General features: G+C 34.3%; 1 protein-coding gene across 5 annotated transcripts in view; it reads right to left on the reverse strand.

Moving 5' to 3' along the window:
* Positions 1-1,484: 1,484 nt before the first annotated feature.
* The window catches only part of CAPS2 (calcyphosine 2), a 33,100-nt gene continuing 16,859 nt past the window's right edge, over positions 1,485-17,725 (reverse strand). For 4 of the 5 annotated variants that reach the window (XM_080606660.1, XM_080606658.1, XM_080606659.1 and 1 more), the window contains 10 exons: positions 16,499-16,618; positions 15,303-15,377; positions 14,358-14,453; positions 14,158-14,251; positions 12,031-12,146; positions 7,649-7,725; positions 5,851-6,005; positions 5,232-5,351; positions 4,077-4,173; positions 1,485-2,780 (listed from right to left, as the gene is read on the reverse strand). In XM_080606660.1, coding sequence (XP_080462786.1) covers positions 2,605-2,780; positions 4,077-4,173; positions 5,232-5,351; positions 5,851-6,005; positions 7,649-7,725; positions 12,031-12,146; positions 14,158-14,251; positions 14,358-14,453; positions 15,303-15,377; positions 16,499-16,618 — 1,126 coding nt within the window. In that variant the 3' untranslated portion in view covers positions 1,485-2,604. The remainder of the gene's footprint in view (positions 2,781-4,076; positions 4,174-5,231; positions 5,352-5,850; positions 6,006-7,648; positions 7,726-12,030; positions 12,147-14,157; positions 14,252-14,357; positions 14,454-15,302; positions 15,378-16,498; positions 16,619-17,725) is intronic. The other variant, XM_080606661.1, reaches the window with a different exon arrangement.

Genomic DNA, 17,725 nt, shown 5'->3' on the forward strand with positions numbered 1-17,725 from the left:
AAAGTGAAGCTTTTGAATGTTTGTACCCGTACTTGTGTTTTGCTTCTCAAAAACGTTCTTAAACATTCCAGCTAGCATTGCCAGTGCACGTTCATTTGATGAAGTGGCCATAGACCTCAAAAATGAGGAGTTGCACCACTTCATTCATTTCCACTTGTCTTCTGGGAGTACATTCATTTATCAGGGCAAAATATTGGCAGCATAATGCACTTCTGCTTTCCTCAATTACAGCAAATTGCTCAGACTTCTTAGCATAAGTTTAAATTAGGGCTGTCATGAAGACCCCTAGTTGTATTAAGCATTAACTTTCAGGAAAGAAGCCAGACAGCTTCTGTGACTGAGAAAACCACATCTAAGAACAAGAACACCCCATCTAAGAACACCCACCCTCTAATTCAGAAAACATGAGCAATTCTGAGAAAGGTACCGAATACAGAAAACATCTTGTTTGAACACATTTAAAGGCAGCAAGCTCCAGCAGATACCTCCAGAAAGTTTTAAAGCTACAAAATGTTGATCAAAGGTAAGGCTTCAGGGTTCATTTACAAGCAAATATAAGCAAATCAGAATGCAATTAAACTGAGCATTGAGACCACTGTTACTGAAAAGAGTCTTTTGACAGCTTTTCCAAGTACTCAAACACAGAAATATAGATCACAACAGTTGGTTATTCTCATCTCAACCATACAAGTAGATTTCAAGTATATTCAAACAAACAAACAAAAAATTACTAAAGTATTAGATACTAAGAGAAACAACCCATTGAGGTTTACAGACTTGCATTACTTCCTTACCCAGAGTGTCTGCTATGATGTTTGATTTCCAAAGAGGAACCGTACAGGCTACGATTCCTCAGCATTGTCAGATGCTGCTTTTCAATACTGATAATAAAAAGAATCCCACACCACAGACCCTGGTCTGAATACAGTTTCTGTTTTGCTAGTTTTTCTGCTCACTGCAAGCATGGCGTTCCAGCCTTGGTAGAAGTTTTTGTCAATTCTTTGCCACCATTTTTAGAGAACAAATAACAGCAGGCAGATAGAAAGTGACTTTTTAAAAGGAACTTTTGTGAACTCCGTTATAAATTCACCAGAGACATCATAGCTGGTGTTTTGAGGCAGCCACTGATGTATAACTGACCTTGTATTTAACAGAAATTTAATACCTACCAGGTTTTAGAGAATTACCAAAGTATGGGCTTGTATTTTTTAGGTAATTTCTGACCTTTAGAATTTATTGTAGATTACCCTGTTAAGGATCTAACTTCAGATGAAGAAAAAAATGCATTACTACCAAAGTTATGGAAATATCATTCGTGCCTATCATTCACCTAACTTTAGTGATAAGAACAATAAACACCATTTAATTTGCAGCAGGTACGACCTTTGCAGCTTGTGCTGATAAGACGACTCACTAAGGAAGCATCCATTTGTGATCAGTCTTTCTACTCCGTAGGATAATGTGGAATAACCTTCCTAAAAGCATCACCAGGGAGGATTTCTTTAATTGCATAGGCTTAAAACATGCAGTTCAACATACAGTTAATTTTGAAAGGTATATTGAAACCAAGTGCTATCTACATACATACATATATATATAAAACTAATTAATAATACATTTTTTATTTCCTAACACAATTAACCTTACAGAATTAACAGGATGTATTACATTGAAAAGCATACCTGGCTGAATAGTTGAAGTAGCAAGGAATATTTTAATTCAAAGCTTAATTTTTGTTGAAACAAGGTGTTTTTTAATATATACTTTTCTGTTTTATACTTTCACAATAGACATAAAACGATGTATATCAATTTGACAAAGGATATCATTGATTAGTTTAAAAAAAATCACAGCAATAGAAAGTAGAGAAGCCAGATACTTAAATAGAAATTTGTTTTGAAAACAATTTAGCAAAATAGAGAAAAAGAAGGACACTGAAAAATATCTTTGTGCTTATTAAAGCCTTTGGGATTCATCTCTGAAGATCCCTGAACAAGACAAAAAAAAAAAAAAGCAGCAGAGATGGCCTGGATACTAGTTTAAAGGTTAATTGGTGTGAAATTCTCTGCATTTTCAGTACTATGGTCTTCCTCCAAATTGAATGGGGATGGCCTGCTCTCTCTCAGGCTGACCACCAGCATAAAAAATGAGAAACAAAGAAAAGAATAAGAAAAAATATGGCATTTTTATAAAAAGAAAACTGAAGAAAAGCTACCACAGATATTTACATCATCAAAAACCTTTCCACAATCATAAAACTAAAATTTCTCTTGCACATACTCTCACACATTTTAGTATTTTAAAATAAGAGGGAATTTGAAAATGACACTTTATTCTAATATCAAGTAAATTCTGCTTTCTGGTATGGTGAACAGCCAATGAAAATGCATGAACAACATTTATACTGAAAAAGTGGTTAGCATTGCTCAACAGACTCTGTAAGAAACTTATCTTGTATTATTCTGAAAGCATCTACAATTTTCAGTCCTTGAAATCAATTTAAGACACTAATTATGAAGTAACGCATGTCACAACTAAACTCAGTCCTTGATTAGTTCACTCCTTGTTCAGAAGGTCTTTCTTTTTCATTTGTCTTCTTCCATTCTAAATTCCCCAAGGGTTCCTTAAGATGTTAACAAAATCATCATCATCCATGATTCCAATACTTAATCCTTCATAGTAATCTTCAAACTCAGAATAGGACACTTCATTGGGATTGCTGCAGGACTCTCCTAATGTTTCTAAAAATGATGCTGTAATTTCTTCTTCTGTAGCTTTGCCTGTGAAAGTGTATTTTTTCCCATTAATTACATTTTCAAGACCAATAAATATATGACAGTTAATATATTTTAGGAAAGAAAATCTAAGATTTTGGCTTGCAAATATTTTTCTTGAACAAATTCAATATTTCACAAGAGGCAATGAAGTCATTTGCTCACTTAACATCAGCTGCAGAAATTACCTTCCTTTAATAGCAAACGATAGCATTAAATATCATTGGAAACATGAGGCCAAAGTCGATTTTAATAGATTATAAGATCAGGAAGATTTTTCTTCAAATGACTGCTAAAACTAAATGGCACATTCCTTAATTAAAATTCTGGTAAATCAGAAGTAAACTTGTGATAAATCATGTGTTTAATGTAATATTAGTTCAAAGCTCTAGGAACACATTAAGATGCAAGTTTTCATTCAAAAATGTTCTGGAATTGACATGTGTGTTCTAGCAACTTAATAAAGATTATACTTTAGATGACTTTTATTGCATTGAGGAAAAAAATGGAGAAAATATAGCATTATAGCAATGGAAAAAAAATGGAATGTCCAACATCCTTAATCCACAAAGTATCCTCACGTATATTACTATTAAGGTCACTGGCAATACAGAAAACATCTTTTCTTCTACTGGTAAAACAGAAAGGTTCAGGACACTAAAGAGACTTTCACAGTAACTAGTTTGGTATCTGGAGATACTATTTTAGAAACTGACATACAAAGATTTAAACTCCTATCTTTCCAATGGCAGAGTTTAAACATTTTTGCAAAGCCTGAAAAATAATGAAGATACCAACATTTTCTCTGTAAAGAATGACAATCCATGTCCTAGAAATAAATTAATAATTTATTCAGAAGGAACCCCAAGTGATGAGTACATCTAGTGTCACTTGGAAGCCTTATAGAAGTTGAGGGAAAACAGTAATATGAAAAAGAGTATTCTCTTAATTTTAAATTACTGATATCATAGGGGTCAGTGATTTCTTGCACATAAGAGCCGATATATAACTACTTAAATGTAGTCCTACACAGGTAAGGAAAGCAATCTAACCTATATAAGTGAAGTATTTGCAGCATGATAAAAAGCAAGTATTAAAATTGTGTATATAAACTCCATTACTATTTATAGCCAAGATAGACATATCATAGGTAATCAGAGGGAAAAAAGTTCTTGTTAACAGATGAAATGAAAACAGTTTATATTAGTATCCGTTTCTGGGTCTCGTATATCTGCTAACAAGTTCACTACTTTAATTGTAGATTTTTTTTTTCATTTTTTGTTGTTAATATTAATTAATTACCTGCCAATACTAGAGGATGTTTCTTTGCACAGTAACATTTTCTGATGTCTACCATAGGAACGCTTCCAGTTTTGTTGAAGTCTAGTTTCATATAAGCCTAAACAAGGGAGAAAAAAAGGCAGAAAAAATTAAAGTCCAAACATACTTAGCTACCTAGCACATATTTTCAGATTTGTTCAATGGATTATTCTGATTCACATATTTTATTTAAGTAAATTGAATCTGCTATCACAGTCACCAGATACCAGTAAAGAATTCAACATTATGAAATTTCACAATTGTTTTATCTTGACAAGTTTCACTTCAAATGTGGTCCCTTCACAAACTCAAAAAAAAAATTGTCTTGTCTCCAAAATTTCTAGCTCATCCTTAGAATCAGCAGTTAAGCTGCTTGCTTTCTGTCTCCTCCAATTACTAAGATTCCGGCGTCATTCCAGTGTGCCTCTACAGCACTACTAAGAGCAGCTTCATTTTAATTTCAACAGCTTACTCTAATACACATACCCAATATATAGGGCTGGGAGAGTCAGATCCTCCATTATTAAAAGAACAAAAGCGTGTCCCATTTCTTGATCTTTATGATATCCCGTCACTATGATACTGGCTGGTTTGTAACCAGTGTTTCACACTGGAAACAGTCACAATACATTTCCAATCCCTCTGTCTTTCCAGTTTCTAGATAGACAAATAACAAAATGACATTTCAAATATAAAAAACTCTCACTAATGCAATGCCTCGAATTGGATGTCTCAAAGAAGGCAAGTATTATTGCCTCTATTTTAGACATTGAGAAAAAAATGCACACAGTGCATATGGATAACAAATATAGTGATATGCCAAAATACAGAGAGAGATTTCTGGAAGACAGAGCTTTGGAGTGCCAGATGCTTTCCACACTGGAGAGCACTGTAAGAATAGCATGCATAATCAAACCTAAAATAATAAAGGACTTGATTCTAGGTTGCAGTTCAAAATTAACTAACTCAACAATGGAACAGCATGCAGTCTTCTAATTTACATTTATTTTAACACACTAATCTGACAGTTTAAAAAGTCAATTACCAGATGCAAAATTTAAGTAAAAAATTCAAAACACAATAACTAACTCCAAAGTTAGGCTGCAAAATATCTATACTATCTGCAGTGAAACTTACTTTTCTTACAAATGCTTTCCGATATTCATTCATTTCTCCAACTATGGCATGAATAAATTCTCCATAGTCAACTTTATCACTCTTGCTATCATCAAGAATAAGCCACAAGGATTCAAAGTCCTGTAATTTGAAAATATTTTGCCAAAAAATTTCACTATGTGCTAGAAAAAAACAATTGCTACAGTAGGAAATTACAATACTTTCACAAAGAACAATGTCCCCATCCAAACTGACTCAAATATTTCTCAAAATAACACAAGTCATCATTGGTCACTGATGACCATAATTCACATTATTAACCATTTTGATAGTTGTGTGCTTTTCTTGTAACATAGTATTTAAAAAGAAGAACAATAAGTAAATAGTACCCTATAGAATATCTTCAAAAGGCTGAAAAAGAAAAATGGATTGCACTCGCACTTGCCCCTCTTCATAACACAAAAGGATTGCACACTTATTTTTTTATTTATTCAAGAATGTCACATAGGACTGAATGCAGAAATGCCAATATAACACAAGGAAATAAAGCCATGGAAAAAATACGTATTAAGCTGTAGTAGATTTAAGTAAAGAAATAATTCCATAAATTAAAGTGAAATACTGCCCAAGCTAGACTTACCCCTTCAGGCACTTCCAGATGGAATACTTTCAGAGCTTCTTTAAAGTCTGCCTGAGAGAGAAAACCATTTCTGTTCTTGTCTATATGTCGGAAATACTTTCCTAGGCCTGTTATAACTCGAACTCCTCTTTTACTTAGTGTCTCTCTGAGCATACCTGAGGATTTACGGAAGGAAAGGGCATAACAATTACCTGAAGTTGACCACATGCTATGGAGCTGTTACAAAAGAAAACAAGGCCACAACTGCTTCTGGCACTGCTGCTTAAAAGGCACATCCACACACCTAAGCTCTCATACCTTTAATGACCAGATGTGAGATCACAATGAAACTATCAGTTACTTAACATGTAACAGAAATCACATAAGGCAGCAGCAACATCTAATAAAACATTAAAAAGATCACAGAAGGAAAGAATGTCTGTTGTCCTATATGTGCTCAGATTATGAAACTGCTAACTTCCACTGGAATCAAATACATACGCACTATTATTCAACACCCAAAGCAATTCAGCAACACTGTACTTTGCTAATACAAACATCCCATTAAGGGACACAGATTCAATCCTTTTCTGTACAGAGATGTTAAATACATGTGGAAACAAGAACAAATATCAGTAGTTCTGCAAAATCGTTCCAAACTAATAGGCAAAGAACTATTTCTACAGTAAAAATGATGGCCTTATCAAAATCTCTGTGCAGCAGTTTCTCTTTAGGGCTGTACGAGTTTCCCAGCATACTCTGCTAACAGAAGTCATCTATTATTACCATATTACATCTTCAAATTACTGGCATCTACTATTAAAAAGCAAAATGGAGGGGAAGAGGATGAGGGACGATTTTTTTTCCAGTAAAGATCAAACTCAGAAGTACATTAAAATACGTCTTGAAGTATATACACTAAGCCTTCTTCCAAGCCACACCAGCAAGCTTTAGATATGGTCAGATAATTGAGAAACACTAGGACAAAAAAAAGAGAGGAAGGAGCACTAGAAGATAAAAAATATCCCTAACGTATTATTGCAACAATCTTTCTAAAAGTAAGTGCTCAAGTAGATTGTAGCGACCAAAGAGTGCCTACTTAAAGCGGGTTTGCTATTAAAAGTTATACTGGAGATTCTACAATACAAACTAAAAACTGTTCAGTTCAACAGTTTTTGTGGACTCAAGTTACACAGCAAGTGCATAAACACCCTTCTATAGTTTTAAACACAAAGCTATGCTCTTGTACAAAAGACTATAGGTAGTAAATTGGCAAAATACAATTACATATTCTAGAATATACTATTAAATTGTACACATATATTTAGTAAGGATAACGTTGAAGAATATGAAAAAACTACTTTTCAATGCATAGAAATAATGGCCAAAGAACTATCTAAAACAGAATTAACTGAATAAATAAGATTGTTTGCATATTTCCCCAGATTTTTTTTTAATTTGATGCCAGTTTAACATAGGATCAGTGTTATGATTTAGCCTTTTTTTTTTTTTTTTTTTTTTAAGATTTTGTTGTCATGGAGAGTGATATTTTATTGGTTACATTCACAATTATTCTGTACCGTTTCCATGATCTTTAGCCAGACTGTTTATTTAAAGAAGGAAAGTTAAGAGTAGAAAGTATTCTTATGAACAGTTTATTCCAGTATCAGATTTTAGCAATATTCTGATAAATATCTAACTCTTGGTTAGCTTCATTTATTCGAATAAAATCTTTGAAATGTCACCACTCTTCTTTGAGCTGAGCTGTAAAGACAGAGATACAGAAATTAAAATTAAGTGGGTTCTGGTAGACACAAACCTTGAATCTTCTTGAAAACTCTGCTGTCATTGGTCACTTGCTCAGAACATTCTTGCTTGAATTCCTCAGAGGGAGCTCTAAAATAATAACAATTTAAAGTTGACTGGGGAAAATCATATGTAATATTACTGAATTCAAAATAGCTGTAGTAAAAAAAAAATGAACTTTGTATTTAATTCTTATACTGCCCTTATAAGCACTGTGTCCAAGTGCTCAAGTTTGACGTGGCGTACAAAAAAGTCCTTGCTGAATAGTTGCAGATATACAGAAACTCTTGTCTGACATTATTCCATTAGCAGCTCCTCTTCCAATTTATAACTCATGCATAATTCCTCCTGCTTGTACAATCTCCAGAAGCATATCTGGACAGTCCTAATCTTCAGCTCAGACCAGTGGAAAAGTTTGTTAAAGCAGCAACACTTAGTAACCAAGAAAATAACATGAAGTAGCTACAAATCTCTCTTTAAAAGAAAAAAAAAAATCAAAACTATACAAGTTATATCTTGAATCTTTATTTTCCTAGCAAAATGTCTAAATGATAAGACCAAGATTAGTCAGCAATTTTCCACCTGTTTTATGTCTTGCACTTGTGATTAATGGAACACAAGGGCAAAAAGACTAAAATTGTTATTAACTAATCAGAAAAAGGGCAGAAGAGATTATCTTCCATGATGCAGATCAAGAACAGCATCACTTAAGGAGGCACTGGGGACCAACACAGCAACAAAGGAATACTTCTGCAGAGGAACAGAATTATTTAAAAGATTTCTACTTGACAGTATTCAGGTATTTCACACACTATCACCGAGTTCCTTACAATAAGAACGGGTTCCATATGACTGTATTCATTCAACTGACAGTATATGACAATATATGTCCTGAACCAAGGAAGAATTGCCATGGACATGGTCCATCAAGGACACATGAGAGCAGTAAGAGAGAATTCCAGACCTTGTAACTGCAGTGACCATGCATTCTCCATGCAACCTACAAGCAGCTCCAAAGAGCAATGGCCAGAATTTACTAAACAAAGAGATAATGAAAAATTTGCAACCTAACAGATAGACATTTTTCATAAAATAAATGGACATGGTATTAATAGAAGCTTTGAGGAACCTGAAGAGTTTTCCACTGAAGATTTCAAGGAAGACAAATATGCATGTATGCTAATTATTGTTTAAAAACCTGCTTTCTTTGCTTGGTTCTTGCAGCACTACATAAAGTAATCCATTTAAGAGGGCTCTAATAAATAAGTCATGGATTTCTAAAAACCCTCCACAGAAATGTTTGGAAAAAAAAAAAAAAGCTAATAAACAGGACACAATAAATGGGAATCACACAAAAAAGAATCTTGTGAGACAGCTCAGAGAAACTTCAAGAGGTAGAAGTTGCTGTATATGCTTATGAAATATCCCATATATTTCCCAACATATATTCTTGAGAAACTTGTGTCCCCCATAGATTTTGAATTTAATTTTAATTACTAGAACAAACTAGTGGTGAGGTGATCACGCAAGAAAAGAATTAACTAAAAGGCTTCTGCACTCTCATGGCTTTATTGTTAGCAATCTGGAGAAACAATGGAGACAAAAGAATAACTCTGTTTAGATCTTCAGATACCTGTTGGAGGGTACTAGACTGTCCAGATCCTGATTACTTTCAACATCTGATAACATCCAAAAAGCACAAGGTACCCAGTGTTAAAAGCATCACTAGCAGGGTAACAAAAGAATGCCAATAGGCCTATTGTATGGCTTCCTATTTGTCCCAGTATTCAGATCAGTCTTCTTAAAAGTACACCAGCAAAGTTCAAATCTCCAGGAAAACATGTTTATGGATATTGATGCGTTTTTATTTGAATGTTGAATAGATAAACATACACCCTCAGGGAAAATAAAATCTCTCTCAAATCAAGGAGTCAATTTCTTGAAATATGTCCAGATAATTAAAAAGCAGTAATGACAGATATTGATGATGCAAATGTTAACACCATTCTAAATTACTTTTATATCTTTTTTTATCTATGCTTACACTGCTAACTGTAGGTTATACACATCCAGAAGAAAGAAATGCTTCTAGTTCAGGTATGAGTTATAAATTATGAAGGGAGTCACCTTGTACTGGGACCAAATAGAAGTCTTAACTACCAAGGTTAAATTGCCAGTAAAGCACATAAGTTTTCTGTTGGGAAATGCATAGGCCTTCTCATTTCAAATACAAGCTAACCATTAATAAACACAAGAAAACACCTTATCTTTCCACAATGTGTTGTTTTGCATCTTCTTCTGGAGAAAGCACGATTAGCTACATGTATTTGACATGAAATCTGACTTAATAGTGAGTGAGTTTATAAGGTCATTTGTTTCTATTTTCATTCCTACATGCTAACTATATGTCTGCCAAATGAAAACAATGTAAACTCACAGTAGTTAAAGAAGTTAACTACTAAGGCAACAAACTATGCCAGGGGTTTAGACCAAAAGCTGGATCAGCGCATCTCAGGTTCCTTCACTAAAAATTATAGTGAAATTCTGTATTTTGTGTTCTCAGAAGGGCTTCCCAGTAATCCAAATAAGTTAGTATAAAGCTTGATAGAAAAAAATACTGTGGAAGAACCTACTGGAAGATTAAAAAAAAAAATTAAATGTGCTATAGTTTTTTTAATCTTTTAATCAGAGTAGGAAGACAGATGTAAAAACTACTGCCAACTTGAAACTGCGTGTTCACCAGTGCCTTGCCATGAAGGACTACTCCTTATTTCGGAGGCCGAAGACTTACCTCTCTGCTATTAAGAATTTTCATCTCCAGTTTGGGTACTTCCCATTATGAAGTCCCTATGAGCCTGTCCATATCAAACTACCTAAACTGTGAAGTCAACCACCTACAGAGGACAACATATTCTCACTAGAACAAGGGTAAAGCACAAAAGATAGCTTGTGACAGAAGGGCATAGCTCCTCCTGAAAATCTGCAACAGACCTTTTTGACTCTACGCTCCTGAGTGGGATTCCCTGCTAGTACATTAATTGGGATAAAAGGACTCAGATCATGAGTTTTCCACCAGAGAAGACCGAGTTACGGTTCAATAACAACCCCACCCAGACACAGCGTTCAGAAGAATGAGACAGACTTCAATTTACTACCTGAAAAAAAACCCACACCTCAGCTTGAGAGAGCATAAAAAAGAAATAGCAGAAAAGAAGCAGCAGAAAATATGAATTTAAAACCCAATGAACAGGTCTTCATTCTCAAGCTTTCAGAAATAATACTGGATCACCTCCAAATTCCGCAGGTAGAAAATTATCAACAAATGAAAAAAAAAAAAAAGATATTTACCAAAACAATATGCTTCTGAGATGTAAAATGTCCTACGCAAGCCAACCAATATTAAACTATATTATTTCATGAAAACCCTGCAGACAGGGAACAATTAGAAGTAAGCATCATACAGCTCTATGTTTCTACAACCAATTAAATTTGAATTTACAATTTTATGGACTGTTAGCTCACTAGGGCCTCTTTGCAGAGCTTTCAGTGTAAAGGGACCTTAAAGTGAATATTACTGTAACTGAGAACAAGCTTCATGTATCTCAACACTTGCAGAAAAAAAAATAATGGTTAGTTAAGTTGTTCTGATGAAAGTAGTTTTTAGATAGTAAATATATTTGAGGCTCTGTTACTGTTGTTCCTAGTCAAGAAGAGATTGTAGTATCTGATGTACAAGGAGAGGCTGTGAGAACTGGGGATGTTCAGCCTGTAGAAGAGAATGCTCAGGGTGATCTTACCGATGTGTATCAATACCTGACTGGAGGGAATACAGCAAGTGGATGAGAAAACAAATGTGTTGAGAAATTAGATGCCCCAATGCCTGCAGTCTTCAATGTGTAGCAGTATCTCAAAGACTGAAGAAGGAAGGCATACAAAAAGGAAGTAAAGAAGATGGGAAAAAAAAAAAGAAACCATCAATCCCTCCCCTGCCTGTGTTCAAACACTTGCATTGGCATAACTGATATAAGCATTTAATATAAGCTTCACAAAAGATTCAATGGTAATGTTGATCACAAAAAAATGATTTTTGCCCTGAACATAGTACATTAGTTCATCACATCAGAAAAGTTTCAGAGTATGATTTGAGTTAAAAAGACTTCAAACAAAGCAAGTAAGATAGCTTCATATTTAATTAATTCTTTTTTTCAAATTACTCCTTATCATTCTAGGAAGTTATTGAATTATAGAACATCCACTCACATCTATTACTAATTTCTCCTAACAACAGCCTAAATACAGATTTTTTTTAACAGGATAAATAACATGTTAGAAGCTCTTATAGAAAAGTATTTTTTGCTTAAGGAAGACTAATTTGAAAAAGTTAGCTGCACTTACTTGAGAAAATCCATAGCTGTTTCATCAATACTTATCACACGAAGGGTGAGGACTGGGTTCTGCTTGACACTTTCTGGAAGATTATGATCAACACTTCGGAAAGTTAGGTTAGCTCCCTGTTGGCAAAACATAGAATGGTTTACAAACAGGTCACATAGTTTGTAGAATATGTTCTGCAAGACTTTCAGAAGTATGATCATTAAAGTCTTGCTATGAAATGATGGAAAAAGTGTAACTAAGGTCAGTTAACCTTCTTAACAGAGCTTTTCTAATACTAAATAAAAACAAACAGACTTCGAAATGAAACTTTATCTTCTACATGGAGGCTTGTCTAGTAAGAGCATCTGCTCTACCCTAATTCACAATTGAGTAATGTGATACTATAGATTGTTGTTCTCTCAGCCAGGCTCTACTTTTGTATTTTTCTTATCTTATGGAATCCAAAACTCACTGGACCACAGAACAGATGGTCACAGAAGGTGCCACAATGATTCTCTGGGAGCCAAGTTTTCGGACTAGAAGAAACCCTCCACAGTTACACTCAATAACCTACAATCATACTTAAGATAAAAAAACAACCAAAAGGTAGACATCCCAAAGTTCAAATAATCCTTGCAATGCTTAAATATGTAGTTATTCTTTGAAATTACTGTATTTCAGTAACAAATATTGAATAAAAACACACTAATACTAGTAAAAAGTTCTGTTCAATACTGTCCCTTCTGAGTATTAAAATTCCTCTTCCCTCCAAGCTGGGGACAAGGGATATAGCTTCTTTAACTTCAGAAAATATGTGAGGTATCTGGTTTGTGAGAAGGAGAGGGAAGAAAAGAACAGAAGTAAACTAGAAACAAAGAACAGTGACAAGAATCAAAAAAGCAGTAGCTCTAACTATAATATCCATGCAGGCTTGGATTATAAAGATTCCAACACCCATAAAGTAGGAAGATACTGCTGCTGTGCAACTGTGTCAACCACTTGGACTTTGTGAGAGATTTGTGTAGCTTAATGTCATCCGAGAAACTGAGCTTGAAGATATGGAGATTCACAAATATGACATCATTCCAAAGAGATAATGAACTTGGGGACAGTACATTTTGTGGATGTCTTTAAGACACACCTTTGTTTAAAACACATTCCCATAATTCCATTTGCGGGTTGCAAAGACACAAATGACAACCAAAAAAAATCTAAAAAAAAAAAGAGTTAGCTTCAATCTCCGTACCATAAAAAGTCATCTATTTCATCTTGGAAACTCCTATATGGTAGCTACATGTAAACTTCTAGGATTACTCAAGTGATTAGACAAAATACTAAAAGCTGATGTTGTTGCCTTTATTTACAATACTTCATTCAAATGCATTGTTTGCTCCAAACTTAAGATTTACAGGAGGATGCAGCAAAACCATCCTGTATTTCAAAATTTATGAATATTTATGAAAATGCTTGTATTTAAAAACAATGAACGCTTCTCCAAGTACAGATGTACAGCAGCACAGAAGACACAATATGGTCCATAGTCAATGATCAGATTATCTGGTGTATCAAGTCTACCATAGTTTCAAATGCTCAGTTAAGTAGAAACTTGACTATACATGCTATTTATTCAAATGATATTTCAAACAATCACCTTTTTAAAGAAAAGAAGCAAACAAACAAACAAAAAAAAACTGTAAAAAAACTCTCTCCATAAAGCTGGTGGTAAATATTTTCAAACTTTAAGTTAAAACCAATTCCCTCGTGCTTAAAAAATATTCAGTCAATGCCTTCATCGAAACATCTGCAAACCTCACAAAGATCATTAATTTGTTAACAAGTAAGTACTTAAGTCTTCTACTTCAAGACTCTCCGTCCCAAATAGTTCATTTTATCTACAAAAAGGTCTACATTGTCTGCAGTCTTGTGCCCTCTAGTGGAAAATCTACAAACTGAAGCCAAAAGTGGAATCCCTAAATCATGGGACAGCAAAGTAATCCAGACTCCTGAAAAACCCTTAATTTGACAACATTACTGAAGGGAAGACCAAATGTCTTCCCCTGAATGCTAGATAACAATTTTCAGTTCGAATATCTAAATATTATTTTCAAATCACCAATAAAACTACCTTGCATTCAATAGAATACTTACAATATAGAAGTCACTAAGATCATAAGCTTTTCCCTTCTTTTGTCCTCTCTGATGTTGATAAATTCCCCTCTGAATGAAAGGCAAGGCATTTGTTCTGTGAAATAATTCAAAACTAATCTTAAAACAATTACACTTATTTATGTTTGATAGGTACAGTGAAAGATGTTTTATGTTTTTTTTTTTAAAGTAACTTAACCTACCTATTTTTTCCAAACTGTCGGAATTCATACACAGTAAGGGATCGGTCATATGCAAAAAAGAATCCAATCAACTCTCTACAAGCATCGCGACCATTTCTAAAAGGAAAATTGAAAAGCACCTTTATATTTTTGCATCTATACAAACCTAATTTAACCCAAACACAAATAACACTTCTATTTTGAAATACACATTTTATATCCAATCTTGCATATTGCACAATCTTTTTCTTTGAAAGAGCCATCTATTTGCACTAAACCACTGTGGAATCCATCTTCTGGATTTGGAAACACATCTTAATGCAATATTCTGTTCTCCATAACATTAAGAACGTCTTTCAAAGCTTCATGTTTTAGAATGCCAATATAATTTTCATTCACTAAAGGATGACGTAAACCTGGACTACTGCATTCATTATGGTAGATGAAGCTATGGGGCTGAATCCTTGACTATGTCTATACAGCTCACTGCTTCAGAGCTGAAGAATATGTTTATGTCACCACTACTCAATTCAGAACAAAGATGCCCTCAGCCTGTAAGCTTAGTATGTAAGGAGCTACAAAAAAGACATAAAGCCATCCTTTCCTTCCACAATGGTTGCCACATACTAAGAAAAGGCTAAAAGAAGTTACAATTAAGTGACATGCTATGGTTAAGAGCACTCTTTTACATCCCTGTGCCAACTGTCCTGCACAAAGCTATGACTGACATGATGGTAACATAACATTATTTATGCATCTTAATGCTGTACAACGGGACAGTAAAGACACTGTATCAGCCATGTCAGGTGTATTATATGCGCAGGTCTACCTACCTACATAGTATATACTTTTTTCTATATATGTAACAGAGAAGGAAAAGTTCAGTGCAATTAAATATTTCAACAAGGTAACAACCATCATTCATAAATTCACAGAATTGAAAAGCTTTACAAAATGTGTGATTACCTTGATATAATCCTACTATCAAAGCGTAGTTTGTTAGAGAGAACGCTTTCAGTCAATCCTGATTTGGTCCTTATTCTGAGAAAATAATGCAGCAAATTAATGATATCTATATGCTCACAGAGCAGTGGTGTATATGAAAATAACCATTTCAAAACAGCAAAAAAAAATGTAAAATACGGTATCCTTGGCAACTGGCTGAGGAGATGATTCTTGTGGTTGAATTAGAAAGCAACTCAGAGTTGCAATGTGGAAAGCACTCCGTAATTACATCATATGAGATTACATCTACAGAAAGCATAGACATGAATGGGATATTTTGTTTATATGCACTTATGTCAAGAATTAAATGTCTGCCAATCATTATGCTTCCACCACCGAATCAATTTTCTTGCAAAATGCCCATGTGGGGGCTTCCTTCCCCACTTAGATACTTTATATTGACTATAACTAGTTCCCAAAACAGAGATTTGTTCATGTGATGAGTGTAACAGATTGAGACTGAGAGATTGTTCTTGACACAGGTTTTGTTGCTTTTTTTCTTTTAATTAAAAAGAAGACATTTGTTGAAAAAGACTTCAGAAGATGATGTTAAAATGTACAAAGAGATATTTGCCTGCATGTTGAGAAGGATTAACATAATAAAAACAGGAACTGCAGATTCATGTTGTTTTCAGCATGCATTGATGAAAATCAAAATATTTTCTCATTTTTTCTTAAGCTGTTGGAGTTACTGTTTTAATGCTCACAGTACAGAAATTACATTTAAATGCCAATTTTTCAGCAGAAATCAAAACATGAAGGAAAAGTATGATTATATTGTTAAGATCTACAATAGCATTTATGGATGCATATTTATGCAATTATAAACACCTCGGGATGGGAATCTCTAAAAGGATACAACAGCATTGCAAGGATTCAACCAACTCAAAGTCTGACAAAACCCTGTGATGAACAGTATCAGTATGAGCTTAAAATGGTTCTTCCATGTTTTATAACTTCTGTGAATCATTATACACAAAGAATCCCCAAATAGGTCCCACGAGGCAATTATACAAATGGGGGAGGCAAACAATAAGACCTCAGTTGAAGTTTTTTGTTCCAAGTAGGAATAAAACACCTGGAAAGACAAAGAGGGAGTACAGAGCCCAAAATAACAAAAAAATATTTCTAAAGAATGACCACTAGAGAAAACTTACTTTGTTTCATGCAGTGTTCTTTTTCTAAAACGCATGGGTGTGTTCCCAAGTCCCAGCTTCCCATGAGCTTCCTTGGAAACATCAGCACGTGTGGATTGTTCTGGGTCACTTATAACAGCTCTGACCAAAAAGAGCAGGGAGAAGCTCTCTGACTGACACTAAGTTTAAATTTTAGTTCTTACATATTCTTACCCAAGGAAGAAAAACAAACAAAATAAATAAAAATGCCATATGAATAATTCAACAATAACACGTTGAAGTTAGCCATTACACCTGCATAAATTTGAGGGAGGGTTTCTTGTTTATTTGGTTGGTGGTTGTTCTTTTAGGTTTTGTATGATTTTTTTTTTGTATGTTTTATGTAAGAGAAGACCCCTTAAAAAATACATGTTATTGAAATGATTAATAATCAGAAGGAAAAAACAATTTTGCATAGCTGATGTGAATTTATAAACTTTCTCTCTGATCTATGCAGAACCAACTTTGCACACATCAGTTATAATTTAACTGCAAGATTGGCTCTATTAAAACAATCAAAAAAACCCTTTGTGTTTCCTGTAATAGATTTTCCACGTGACAGTTTTGAACTAATCTTCCCCGATTAACATCCTGCTCTCTGATACCAATTTGTTTGGCAGTACTGGCACAGTTATATTTGGAAAATAAACAGAGAGATTTTTTCAATTAGAAGTTCATCCTGATGCAGCTGCAGCACTACTGGATATTGTTTTGACTTTGTCAACAGAATGGTTCAGAGCAGGAGATGCATAGATACGTGCAAAAATAAGGAGAAGCAGCTGAAGAAGGTTAAGAATAGAATGAACATCAATGATCCAAGACGCATAAAACTAATCCAACACCAGCAGCACTGAAACACTTCAACACAACTAGCATCTTTTTAACACAATCTCTGTAATCATCTGCTCTAACTACATCATTGTAAAGATTTGATATGGGACAAGCATTTCTTAGTTGTTTGCTTTGCACTTAAAGATACAGCTGGCTTTCTGGGCTGCAAGCACACATTGCTGCCTCATGTCGAGCTTCTGATCAACCAACACCCCCAGGTCCTTCTCCTCAGGGCTGCTCTCAGTTCATTCTCTGCCCAGCCTGTATTTGTGCTTGGGATTGCCCTGACCCAGATGCAGGACCTTGCACTTGACTTTGTTCAGAACAAGTTTATGGGAACAATAATAAGAAAAATAATTTTAATATACTCAACTTTAC

Source organism: Anser brachyrhynchus, assembly GCF_964034855.1.
Source record: "Anser brachyrhynchus genome assembly, chromosome: 1".
Taxonomy (NCBI): domain Eukaryota; kingdom Metazoa; phylum Chordata; class Aves; order Anseriformes; family Anatidae; genus Anser; species Anser brachyrhynchus.